The sequence below is a fragment of the Orbicella franksi genome, chromosome 6 (assembly GCF_964199315.1).
Source record: "Orbicella franksi chromosome 6, jaOrbFran1.1, whole genome shotgun sequence".
Classification (NCBI taxonomy): Eukaryota; Metazoa; Cnidaria; class Anthozoa; order Scleractinia; family Merulinidae; genus Orbicella; species Orbicella franksi.
This window is the reverse complement of record NC_138150.1, coordinates 20529041-20542855: the sequence shown is the minus strand read 5'-3', so window position 1 is coordinate 20542855 and position 13815 is coordinate 20529041. Positions and strand designations below refer to the sequence as shown.

Sequence of the window (13815 nt, the reverse complement as noted above, 5' to 3'; positions counted from 1 at the left end):
AGTCGCGCAACATGGCGGCCATACTCCAGCTAATAGGTTGACGGAGACATGCAGCCTTGGTTTACAGCGTACTTCTTTGATATCGGACATCCATGTTGCCGTCAATTGACACCTGTCAAAATAAGGTATCCACAGACCAGTATCACGTGAGCATATCGCGGGCTCCAGTTTAGAGCTCTGTTGTAATCACGGCCAGGTTGTTTGAAAGCCGGTTAACACTAACTCAGGATTAAAAGTTAACCGAAAAATAATTTTTTTCTTGTATAAAAATGTTTTTACTGCTTATGTTTTGTGTAGTTTGCGATTATTCAAACCCTAAACAGAGGGCCAAACTATATAAACAGAAAACCTCACCACAAAGTTACAAAACTCAAATCAAATTTTCGCGTATCTTGGGTTATCTTAATCGGGTTTTGAACTATCCGGCCCAGGATCTCTAAATCTATATATCAGTAACCTCTTACTTACGGAGCGCGAGGGTCCTACGGAGCAAGCACACGTGCAAACGAACGAGGGTAAATATTCCTCAGTAAGGCTCAAGCAAGCAAGGTAGATAATTAGCCTATTATATGGCACTCGCGCCATACTTGTTTATGTTTCTCCTAAACGCATTTCTAGTCACTTGAATTCAAAGGACTTCCGCCGTAACGTGTTTTTTTACGAAGAACGAGAATATCTACACGTTTTCTTTTCGCAGTCTTTCTTTTCGCAGTCGCAATTTTGAAGTTTCCGGCTTCCGAAAACAAAACATACTCGGCGGATGACCGTTCCGATAAAAACAGCCCTTGTGGCAAAATCCAGACCATGAAGGACCTAATCACAACGCTAGCTCGGACTTAACTCCTGGGCCCGGTTGTTCAAAACCGCGATTAAACTAACCTCCGACTAAGCCTAATCGTTGATTAAATTTCCTAATCGTGGGTTAGAAAACGGTTGTTCAAAAGAAGATTAATCCGTCGATTAACTAATCCGCGATTAAGCGTAAAGGGTATTATTTTAATTGATTAGAATGTATTCTTACGCTATTTTACGTCATAGAATTGCGCGAAACTTTTGTTTTTAAAAGGGCTTCCCCGACGAATAAACCGCCCGTGAAATTGTGGCCTTGTTTACTCCGACTGTATTGCCGATAACTTGAAGAAAGTTGCACCTAGCGTAAAATCAGTGCTAGCAGCCCTTTGGCCTATTGGTTTAAGAGCATGGCCACGCTTCGTTTTTCTCCGCAAATCCGCTTCTGCCGGTGAGGTTTGTGATGTATTCAATGGACGCTCTCCCCAATCTCTAACGAGTTCGAAGCTCTAGCTAGCTATAAGCAAGTATGTTATGATTATATCGATAACATTTGTCCAACGCGAGGGAGATGAAACAACAAGCCGGACATTTTTCTTCAAGTTTAATTAAGAGCTTCCTGATCGAATGCAATAATCAAAATCTCATATTTACTGTGGTCGGCTGTTGTAGAGACCAATGTCTTCCCCACCCCTCTGTCAGCTTTGTAGCTTTCAGCTCTGGATAGCAGGTTGTTCTTATTGTGGAGGAGATTTTGTCCAAACATTACCAATACACCTGACCACTAGAAACACATGTGAAAGTTTCTGAGCATAACACTGTTAAACATGATTTCTGGTATTTGTTTTCTAACGTAACTTCCCTTTTTTTCAGGCGAATGATCAAAACTGTGGAAGATCTGCCATTGAAGGGCACGCCACTTGCTCATGACATCTGCCTGGGAAATGCAACTCGATTGGAAGGTAAGGGATATTTATAACTGCTCGAGTAATCCAGTTATTGGTTACGTAAGTGCGGTGTTGAAAGTGTGATGGAGAAGCTTTGTTTGGTCGCATTTGACGCAGTAAAAGCAGGACAGAACCTTAGGAAATGACAAAGCTTGGTGACGAGAATCCAATATTACGATATTCTATGATAAGCTCTTTACATATTTACGAAACATCAAACGAAAGAAATGTTAAACTGTTTGAAAGTATACAACTGTTGGGAACTTGCAATTTCAGATGTATTGTACACTGTTATCCGAACCGACTTTTACCTTGGTCTTTTTCATTCGAAATTCATTATTATGGTATTTATTTTCCCGGGCAGGTGAAGCAAGCAAGTCTTTGTATTGTACGCTTTGCTAGATAGTTGTAGTACCTCGTATTTGGTGGTCGAGTCTCCGCGACAACGCATTTCTCAGTTCTGTCTATGATCAGCAAAACATATACCGTTTAAAATTAGTTATCGTTATTTTTAATTTCAGGTCTACATATTCGTTTACCGGCTGATAACCTCTCAGTTGCTGCTCATGTCCAAGGATGTGACCTAGAAAGACTGAACACCAGCCAAGAGACGGCTGTCAAAAGATCCCTTCGAGGGCTCTTCACTCTCATTCAAGGACCTCCCGGTAAGTTCTCGTGACGGATTTTTATACCTAATCGTTTGGATATGAGTGCCCTACTTTAGCGCTTCTTCCGCATAATACCGTAGAATTTATGTGGCTGGTTGGAGGCCATCCTAAAGTAGCGGCCCCTTTTGCCTGCTAAATCCGAAAGTAAACCGACCAATGACTGATTACAAACTTTACACGAGTCTTTCAGCCAATACCATCATGGCTCAACTGACCAATCACGCTCAACGGACCAGACTTATAACATTATCGCCTGAGAAAAACTATTCACTTGACTCTGAAGATGATTTCCGCTCAGGTTGTCGAAACGTCCGTCACCAACAACAGTTCTTTTCAGAACTACCCTCACCCGGATGACCATATACGAACTACTATACGAACTACTGACATGATTGTCTTTAGACAAGTTGTGATTTTCGTTTCATAGACACTGACCATGCAGCCACTTTTATTTGATCCTGCAAGGTCTCTTATACTTTTTTGTACTGTTCTAACGAAACTTTGCTTTGGATGAGCCCCTTCAACCATAAGTCTTCATTTCTGAAAATGAGCTTAGCAAAACAATCTCCTAGAGTGAACAAAATCGTTTACTAATTTCATTGATTTTAGTTTGCTGTTGTTGTTGTTGTTTTGGTGGTGGTGGTGGTTGTTTTTATTTGCGCGCTCTTTAAACTGTTACCCCAGAATGTCTGAATATAGTTACCTCATCAGTGACATTTGCTTGTGCTGGACATCATACATGTATACGATACACCTTATAGGAACTGGGAAGACGATCACTGGAGTTCACATCGCCTATTGGTTTGCTGAAATTAACAGACAAAATACTCCACCTGAAAGAACTACCCCAGCTGAAGAAATACCCAAGAAAGCACCACCACAAGTTCTGTACTGTGGTCCTTCAAACAAATCTGTGGATGTCGTTGCAGGTGTGGTCTGAAAATGATATGTTTAATTAGAAAGGCGTTGTGGCGAATATTTCAGGCATAGTAACGTTTCAGACTTGTTCCGGTCAGGACGTATATCTTATTGAATGGGTTTTTGTCACAACCCGAACTCTCTGTTCGGCCGATGTCTAAATATGAGAAAAAATATGTATTTGCAACCTATTTGATTGGCAAACACGCTTTAAAAAAGGAGACTGACGTTTTAGTTGTTTCTTTATCTTTCTTCGGTTTTTATGAGGCTATTTTAATTTGCAGAGTATTTGATGAAAATCAAGGGCATTAAGATTCTTCGAGTGTACGGAAATTTCATCGAGCAGAAAAGGTTTCCAATACCAAACAAAATTCAACCAACTCGACCAGTCGCCAGCAAGGGCGAATTGAGGGTACCTAAGAAATTGAAAAGGATTGCGTTACATTACGTGATCAGACACAAGAAAAAGTCACCGTACTATGCAGAAAAGCTGAGGCGCCTCGAAAGATTTTTTGCAGCAAAGAAGAAAAAGAAGGAGAAAGTGGAGGAGGCAAAAGTCGAAGAGTACTTAGAGGTAAGAACACATTAATGCTTAAGATATCTGATAATCATTATGGAGATGAATAACTATTTGATCGCACTATCGACTCGGCATCGAGTCCTAAAGGACAAAAAAAAAAAGCTTCCCGCACAACAAAAACTGCTGAAAAAAATTGCACAAGAGGGGCCATGAAGAAAGAAAAATCGAGCAAGTGCTTTCCACTTTCCTGGTCCTGTGCTTGACTATATAAAAAAAAATCTTCCACAAGCTATTGCCCACCAAAAGCAAAACATGCACATCCTTAAGGTGAGAAAAAATATCATGCCCAGGAAAATTATCCAATCCCACCTCAAAACAATAATGGTTTGTTCCTTAGTCACATCTTGATAAGAGTCATTTAAAACTCGGGCTGTAGTTCCTATGGTAAGTGCAGATGAAGTTGTGTCGGTCAACACCTGATTGGGTGACATTACTCACCAACAAACTCTAGCTTTTGTTTGATTGGTTGCACGATTTTTCTTTACTCGTAATCGAAACACATGCATAGACGTATTAACACACTTCAGTTTTAAACATCTTGCAATTACAGCTAATAAGGAAGGCTGAACAGTGGGCCATAAGAAGGCGGAGTAAAGGGGAACACGTTCAGATCGTGCTTTGCACCTGTTCCTCTGCTGGAAGTCAAAGAATAAGAGAGGCGTGTAACAACGTCATGCAGTGCATAGTCGACGAATGCGGTATGTGTATGGAACCGGAAACTCTTATTCCGATTGTTTACTCAAAAGCACAGCAAGTGGTTCTAATAGGAGATCACATGCAGCTGCAACCAATTGTAAAGAACAGACTTGCCAGGTCTCTTGGCTTGAGGATATCCATGTTCGAACGTTTCTCCGACAATGCGTTTATGCTTGAAGAACAATACAGAATGGTAAGTGAAATTTTTTGAACTTATCACTCACAAAATTTCAGTTGGTAGAAATTTTATCCTGAAGCCGCTTATAAAAGATTGCCCACTGATTGCATACTGCTAGCGAACGTAACGCAAATTAAGTCGCACCACCCGTTGGGATGCAGCCGTGACATGTATACTTTATCTGGCGAGAGTCTGAATTCATCTCGGTGTCCCAGAAGATTGTAGCGATAGCTGAGTGATAGATAACTACCTATGAGTACTCTTCAATGCCTGTTTATAGCCAAATAGTTCCGAATTCTAGGTGCCCTTCCTTATCTTGAATTTCTTCCTAATTATATCTTTGCTTCAGCACCCGGATATCTGCGAATTTCCTTCCCAACACTTCTACGGTGGCAAATTGGTCACGCCACTATCGGTTATTGACCGTGATAGAGAGACGAGGCTGCGGAGAAGATTTATAAATTTCTGGCCTTCCCATAGTGATGCAGATTACGTACCCCTCGTGTTTTGTAATGTGGTTGGCGAGGAGGAAGAGTTAGTTGTGACAACAGAGGAAGGCAATCAACGATCCAAGAGTAACCTGAAAGAGAGGGACAAAGTGGTGAGATATTATTGGGGATTATGTGGGGAGTCCTCATGGAGGGGAGGGGGTATACGCAAAAGTACCATTTCACAGCTTACTTTTTTACCCAAATCCCAGTTCAATCACCATTTTATTTCTGTGATTCACAGCCCCAGATACCCAAATCCAATTTTTCCAGTTCCCATTCTATCCCTTCAGGTTGAAGCTTACTAGTTATTTAACTATTAGGTGTTACCTTCTATGAATGAAGATCGATCGATTGATTGATTGATTGATTGATCGATCGATCGATCGATCAATCGATCAATCTGGTAAAGTGGAACCCCATTAATCACATTATATGAGCCTTTTTGGGGTTTTCTTGCCCTATGAATTAAGGGTGGTTTAACTATCTAGTCCCCATCTTTTTCATACGGTGATCGGGATTTCTGAATTGGACTCAAAGAATTCCCCCCTGACTATCAAATAGGCCCTATTCGTATCCTCGGTATTGGACTGGAACTAGCTTTAAGAGAGATTAATGTCATTTGCATCTGAAAAGACTCCCCGCATTGCAAGTTAGTTCCGGTTCAAAACCAGTACCGAGAATACGAATATGAGCTGTTGGACTTGGCTAACGGCCCCATCAAATTATTTCAAATTAAATAGCATACTTGCACGTGGCGCTATTAGATCTACTAATTTAGATTTTAATTCCAGGTTGAGGTGGTAAACAAACTCAGTAATTGCGGTGTGATGATGGATCGAATGGTCGTTCTGTCTCCTTACCGAGCTCAATGTCATATAATTCGGAAAGAACTCGCAAATGATGTCCCCGTTATTTCCATTGTCAGAAGCCAAGGTAGGTCTTGATATTTAATTTTTAGTAGGAAAATCTATACTATATATGCCAATCACAAGGAAACGTTTATCGGGTTTTTGAACCTAACAAAAATTAATAACATACCTGAGCAACGCCACTGTTTTTCTGTGGAAAGCTGTACATTTCTGTTACCTTGGTGAGAGTATTGTTGGGGATTAAACACCGATGCTAACGTGCTTAAGCATTGGATCCTGACTTGGGTGACGTATTTTAATTACGGGAATGCTGCAATGACGCAGTATTGTTGTGTCTTTCTTTCTTTTGCTCATAAAGTTGGTAGTCAAAGGATTGCCAACTTCCGATCCAAATCGTGGCCAGGTTTTCATCCGCTATCCTGCCACTGCAAGTAGATCGATGATTAAAGCCATCCTGAATTTCGCAACCTGACAAAACTTGAAAAGTTTCGTATTTGTGGCACTGAGTTCTTCTTCAACTAATAACAACCTCCGTGCGTTTGATTATTCCAATCTAATTACTCGTACTCTGATCTGCTTAAAATGATCAGTACTAATACAAAAGCACAAACAACTTGTAGAAGTATGTGAGCTATTGAGTTGCACCTTTATCCTCGTCTTAGCTTTATTAACCGCGCGGCCATGGGCCGAGCGCAGTTCTAGGTTTACCCGGGGTTTATTATTTTTTTTAACCGCGCGGCCATGGGCCGAGCGCGGTTCTAGGTTTACCCGTGGTTTATAATTTTTTTTTTTTTGTCGGTGACCAGACGCAGACCTCCGCTCGGCCAAACTTTGAGTCACGCAACGTGTGATGTTTTTCCGCCAGAAGCTGTTAAAACATAAATACACGGACAGTTTTACGGATATTGTTTTCTTTTTTGTGGGTAAAATATATTTTCTTTTTTTTTTTTTTATCAAAGCGTTGGATTTAAAGGGAATAATAAATACGCTGAAAAAAGGTATTACGTCAGCCATGGAATGCGCTGACGTTGCAGCTTTCACTTTCGCTACGTGACAAATAAGATCGTGTTTACTTTGCAAGTTTATATCGGCAGAAGCGACGGTCATTAATTTATTTGTAATTTTCCCAGTATTTCTTGCGGTTTTAGGCAAATGAAGTAAATCCTTTGGCTGTGTCATCGCAGCGAGTTCACAGATCGGAAGGAAAATTAAATATTTGCAAGCCAAGCAAAGAACTTGTCAGAACGTGCAAAGATTACGTCATTGATAGGGAAATAACCACCGTACTAAAGATAGCCGTGGATAACGCAATTCTTGAATTATGTGACTTGTGTGACTTCTTTGCTAACCCTTAACTCAAGGGAAAAAAACAATTAAATTTAATCGTGACTTTAAAGAAAGAAAGCGGTTTGTAATAGTGTTCGTATCTTCATGCACGTACATATCCCGAAGAAAGTTCCAGATTAAGACTATTACGTCATCGGAGATGTCACAACGGCTACGACTGATGGTGCGATAATAGAGTTTGTGTTGATCAAGTGCTGTGATGTCTACAGTAATCAATGAATCATCAGAGATTGCTTTGGAATATGCACTGCGTTGCGACTGTAGTACTAAGAAAACAGTTAAATTTTAAAAGCGCGGTTATAAGATCTAACAGATCTTCTTGTGTGTTTTTGTCGGTGACCAGACGCAGACCTCCGCTCGGCCAAATTTTGAGTCGCGCAACGTGTGATGTTTTTGCGGCAGAAGCTGTTAAAACATAAATACACGGACAATTTTACGGATATTGTTTTCTTTTTTGTGGAAAAAATATTTTTTCTTTTCGTTTTATCAAAGCGTTGGATTTAAAGGGAATAATAAATACGCTAAAAAAAGGTATTACGTCAGCCATGGAATGCGTCGACGTTGCAGCTTTCACTTTCGCTACGTGACAAATAAGATCGTGTTTACTTTGCAAGTTTATTTCGCCAGAAGCGACGTTCATTAATTTATTTGTAATTTTGCGAGTATTTCTTGTGGTTTTAGGCAAATGAAGTAAATTCTTTGGCTGTCTCATCGCAGCAAGTTCATAGATCGGAAGAAAAATTAAATATTTGCAAGCCAAGCAACGAACTTGTCAGAACGTGCAAGGATTACGTCATCGGTAGGGAAATAACCACCGTACTGAAGATAGCCGTGGATAACGCAATTCTTGAATTATGTGACTTGTGTGACTTCTTTGCTAGCCCTTTACTCAAGGGAAAAAACAATTTAATTTAATCGTGATTTTTAAGAAAGAAAGCTGTTGTTAATAGTGTTCGTATCTTCATGCCCATACGTATCCCGAAGAAAGTTCCAGATTAAGACTATTACCTCATCGGAGATTTCACACCGGTTACGACTGATGGTGCAATAATACAGTTTGTGTTGATCAAGTAATGTGGTGTCTACAGTAATCAATGAATCATCAAGGATTGCTTTGGAATGTACACTGCGTTGCGACTGTAGTGCTAAGAAAACAGTTAAATTTTAAAAGCGCGGTTATAAGATCTAACAGATCTTCTTGTTTTTTTTTTTGTCGGTGACCAGACGCAGACCTCCGCTCGTCACGCAACGTGTGATGTTTTTGCGGCAGAAGCTGTTAAAACATAAATACACGGACAATTTTACGGATATTGTTTTCTTTTTTGTGAATAAAATATATTTTCTTTTCGTTTTATCAAAGCGTTGGATTTAAAGGGAATAATAAATACGCTAAAAAAAAGGTATTACGTCAGCCATGGAATAAGTTGACGTTGCAGCTTTCACTTTCGCTACGTGACAAATAAGATCGTGTTTACTTTGCAAGTTTATTTCGCCAGAAGCGACGTTCATTAATTTATTTGTAATTTTGCGAGTATTTCTTGTGGTTTTAGGCAAATGAAGTAAATTCTTTGGCTGTTTCATCGCAGTGAGTTCATAGATCGGAAGGAAAATTAAATATTTGCAAGCCAAGCAACGAACTTGTCAGAACGTGCAAGGATTACGTCATTGGTAGGGAAATAACCACCGTACTGAAGATAGCCGTGGATAACGCAATTCTTGAATTATGTGACTTGTGTGACTTCTTTGCTGGCCCTTAACTCAAGGGAAAAAACAATTTAATTTAATCGTGACTTTTGAGAAAGAAAGCTGTTGTTAATAGTGTTCGTATCTTCATGCCCATACGTATTCCGAAGAAAGTTCCAGATTAAGACTATTACGTCATCGGAGATTTCACACCGGTTACGACTGATGGTGCAATAATGCAGTTTGTGTTGATCAAGCAATGTGGTGTCTACAGTAATCAATGAATCATCAAGGATTGCTTTGGAATGTACACTGCGTTGCGACTGTAGTGCTAAGAAAACAGTTAAATTTTAAAAGCGCGGTTACAAGATCTAACAGATCTTCTAGTTTGCTTTAATTTGCTAGCGTTTAGCTTATTTTTCCTTTCTTTCGGTGATAATGTTTTGTGTATTTTTAGCCTTGTATGTAGGTGCGTAGCTCCCACTCTCTGTGTAGCCTCAGTATCTTGTAGTAGTTATGCATTGTTTAATTGCTATTAAAAAAAAAAAAAGAAAAGAAAAGAAAACAGCGACAACAACTCGGCGATGCCCTTCTGGTTATGGAGTCAGACTCGAAATTCCTTGCACATATTTTCACTGGAAACTGGTGACCATTTGAATCATTTTCCCCGTAGGCAGTGAATTCGATTTTGTGATCATATCCTTGGTCCGGTCGTTACCAGACTCCCAGATAAACCACGAGCCTGACGGTGGATGGCTAGGAGAGAACCTGGGATTTGTAACCGATGAGCATCAAATCAATGTTGCTCTGACCAGAGCGAAACGAGGACTTGTTATCATCGGTAAGATAAGTTCGAACCTGTAAGTGTTTGTTTGTAATATAGATCGGCGATATCCTTATAATGTATTCTCTACACTCCAGCTTATTCTCTACACTAAGTGAAAAACCCCGTCTTTCTTGTGAATCCCATAATGATTATAATTTTTTTGTTGTTTTCTCTATTACAGGTAACAAGAATTTGCTTAAGGTTTGTGAAATGTGGAGTTACCTTATCGATCATTACAAAAAGAAAGCATGTTTTGTAGAAGGTGCAGACTGGCCTTGGATTTAACTACCTATTACACGACCTAATAGCAATCTCGAGTTCACAATCTAATTGTTAATAATTAGACAGCACACTTTGATATTATTGAAATTGGCTCTGTATGTAACCTGCAGAGCAGTTGCTTTTGGCGTGGCCAGGGAACAAACCTGAGCGAGGATTAAATCATTTCTTAGAAGCCCACGCTGCTAACTCGATCAACGTCCTACTCAGTCCTTTACAGCTAGCTCGCATGACTTGCTGGGATTAGGACACGATTCTAATAGAGTGTTTTCGATATATTAAAATTCAGCTTGGTAGTGAGGCCTGAAGGACACAGACGAAGGGAATTGAATGACATGTTTATTCATTTCTTTGTTTATGTCCAATAGGCCTTACTATCTGACTTCTAATATGTCGAAAGGGACCTATTGAGTGCACGGTTATAAATGTTACTGTTCACTCAAGAGGGGTGGCGAATGGTCCTTCAAAAGCTCTGGGTCTCGTAAAATTTTAGTCGAATTTCACGGGTTTCGCAGTCTCGTCTTTTAGCGGTTATGTGCGTCTCGCAGTCTCGATTTTTCGCAAGGTTAAGGGTCTGGAAGTCCCAATTTGTTCCTTTATCTGTTTTTATAAATGACGTCTTCTCTTTACTTGATATGGAATTTCAATGAAGCAACTTAAAAATTTTCCGGGAAAAAGTTAATCCTAACTTCTCCTTATTGTCTTAATTCCATAAAAAGGTACAAAACCTACCGCAACGTCCGTTTTGGCGCCAGAAAAACAGTTATTTTTCTCTAGGATATCATAACGTAGTGTGTTATAATCGTATTTCCAGTTCCAGTCAGTTCCAAGAAGCTGGCTTGAGGCTGTACAAGCTCATTCTAGCTCTCAACTAAATCTGGGGCTCGAATTTTAAGAGTCTGAATAGTCTGCAGAACAGGCGGATTAGCGGATTCTAGCGCGATACACGAGTGCGCGCGCGAAGCGTGAGAGTAGGGCGGAAAAAGGCCGGGTGCATATAAGCGCCCCGGTGAGTGCCCGCTAATCCGCCCGTTCTGCAGGCTAGAGCCTGAACGTCTCGCGCTTGCACTCAAAACACTTTGAAGTCTCGGTCTCGCAATCTAAAAGGTCAAAATGTCTCGGGCTCGCAAAGTAAAAACGCCTGTCTCGCAAAGTCTCGCATTTACCATTCGCCACCCCTCAAGGAAAAAACAAGTGTGAAGCGAGAACATGCAAATGGTTAAAGTTTATGTTTTTAATCCTATAGTTTTAACCTGAAGAAAAAACCCCTCACACGAGAAAAAACCTTTTATAGACACTTATCAGTGTAGATAATATAACAAGGCTTTCCAAAGGCTATTAAAAGAGATATAAATCTTAGCCTGTACTGAATTGGCAACTAACATCAATATGTATATTTGTAAATATTAATGTTATCTAGATACAATTAACTTACACGCAAATATTTTTAAAGTTTTAATTTTATGCTTTTAATCCTATAGGCTTAGCCCGAAAACAACCCTTTTATAGACACTTATGAGAGTAAACATCATAACTAGACTTTTCAGGGTTAATTTATAAATTTAGGATGTGCACGCATCCAACATCAATATGTATATTTGTAAGTTATAATTACATTGATATCTAGATAACTTACGTGACCTTACGTAACCGTGAAGTGATGTGTGCCCCAAATGTATACTTTAGGAGATATTAACAGTCTTAAATTTTAAAAATCTGAAAACGTGGGAACTTGGGAAATAAAATCTCTTTTTATTCAAGTGTAGGTTTGTCAATTCGTTCCATCCATTCATAAGATTCGAAAACAACCTAATAGCACGGTATAATAATAACTACTTATTAATTATTCTGAGGAAACACTACAGTTTTTAATAAATTCGCAAATAAAACTGACTAATAATGTTACGTCTCGCAATCTTCTGGAGAAGTTTTCCCGAAAGCCCCCGTGAGAGAAGGTTGTGATACAATGTTTGGCGGTTGGAATTACGGCCAGTTCGTCTACATTCGTGGGGAAGAATATGGAAGTGGACCAGTTGGAATTTTCACTCTTTCAAGGTGATTACTACTAATCATAATTAATATTTGCGTTTCAATTAAGTCATCGAAAAATATTATTTACGAGGGTGGTAAAGGGGGGAGGAGAGGTCAAGATCACGTTTTACGGAAAATACATTGGTCCTTTCACAATTCACGGGAAATAAAATCGGCACTTCACGTTTCACGAAAAAATGGCATTTTTTGACCCGAACTTATGTAACTTTTGATATTTGAAAAGTTACGCCCAAAGTGCAGCCTTGTTAGATGTCTTTTTCATCCGTCCGCTTCTAGTTCTGCGCGCACCAAAAAGAATGAAATCCGAGCAAGTGCACGAAGAGCGATGATTGTGCTGTCACGGTCACGCAATTACGGTCGAAAGCAATGGAAGACACAACCAATGCAAAATCACTGTTCGCGACGAATTGAATACTTCTTTCTCATTTCACGGAGAATTATTTTGGAAAATCACGGTTCACGGCATCTAATGAAATCACGATTCACGAGAAATATAAAACAAAAAAAAACCAGCCATTCCACATTTCACGGGGAAAAATTAGGCCATTCACGAATCACGAAAATACCCTTTACCACCCTCATTTACCACCCGTTTGTTCAAACAGTACCATTTATGAAGCTATTGCAAGGCATTAGGGATATTGACGATGATGTTAAAATTCAATTCTTCTAAATGTGAAGCTACAGTGAGGTTCATTGGTAGCGATCTTGTGACTTACGTACAGCGGATAACTTATAAAATCACCACGTCAAAGAATTCGTGGTAAGATTGCCATAGCTACGGTAGTATCCCTTTGTGATAACTCTGGCATTTCCTAGAAATGTTGCCCTTAGGCTGTCCACGTATTTGTACGTAACGTCTGTAGGCGAATATGAATAATTTCTGTTCGCAAGAGTCCGGCGATCGTTTCCATATGGTTTACTCTGCGTAAACGCATGCCCACACGGAAACGATAAACGGATACGTACAAACGAAATATCTATTAAACTAGAGCTTCTGCGTAAAGCATACGTAAATTACTGCACGTGACAGCATCGTTAACATGTGTATCTGTTTATCCCGTCCACACGGGAATAAGTAAACCAGGATGGTTCTCCGTCCACGAATTGATTCAATTTGGAGAGCTCGCTTTGAAGGGAGGGTTTCACGTCTGTATTATTTATTCGCCCGAGCACGCTTTTTGGCACAGGCTCAGCTTTCCATTGTTTATGAACCAATCGTAAGCAATTTTCCTAATTTCGAATGCAAATAACCGTAAAATCATCAACCGTAGAATATATCGTATGGGTCAAAACTGAATTCAACGGTCGACAGCGTCGGTAGAATCCATTGAAATCGTCTGGGAATTTTGGTTATCCGTCATTTTGCCACGACTAACTATAGCATGTGGTTACTGAACTACATTTGAGTAGGGTTTTAAAGCGATAACATTGATAAGAAGCGAACAAAAATATTTTGATTTAGAGACATGCGCCGAACCGTGAAACCCTC

General features: G+C 39.8%; 1 protein-coding gene across 3 annotated transcripts in view; it reads left to right on the top strand.

The window, feature by feature from the left end:
- Positions 1 to 12500, top strand: part of LOC145490858 (3'-5' exoribonuclease HELZ2-like) — a 47036-nt gene extending 34536 nt beyond the window's left edge. For 2 of the 3 annotated variants that reach the window (XM_081469968.1, XM_081469967.1), the window contains 9 exons: positions 1663 to 1751; positions 2258 to 2401; positions 3166 to 3333; positions 3607 to 3896; positions 4453 to 4791; positions 5126 to 5377; positions 6059 to 6200; positions 9840 to 10007; positions 10174 to 12500. In XM_081469968.1, coding sequence (XP_081326094.1) covers positions 1663 to 1751; positions 2258 to 2401; positions 3166 to 3333; positions 3607 to 3896; positions 4453 to 4791; positions 5126 to 5377; positions 6059 to 6200; positions 9840 to 10007; positions 10174 to 10277 — 1696 coding nt within the window. In that variant the 3' untranslated portion in view covers positions 10278 to 12500. The remainder of the gene's footprint in view (positions 1 to 1662; positions 1752 to 2257; positions 2402 to 3165; positions 3334 to 3606; positions 3897 to 4452; positions 4792 to 5125; positions 5378 to 6058; positions 6201 to 9839; positions 10008 to 10173) is intronic. The other variant, XR_014049735.1, reaches the window with a different exon arrangement.
- The last annotated feature ends 1315 nt before the right edge of the window (positions 12501 to 13815 follow it).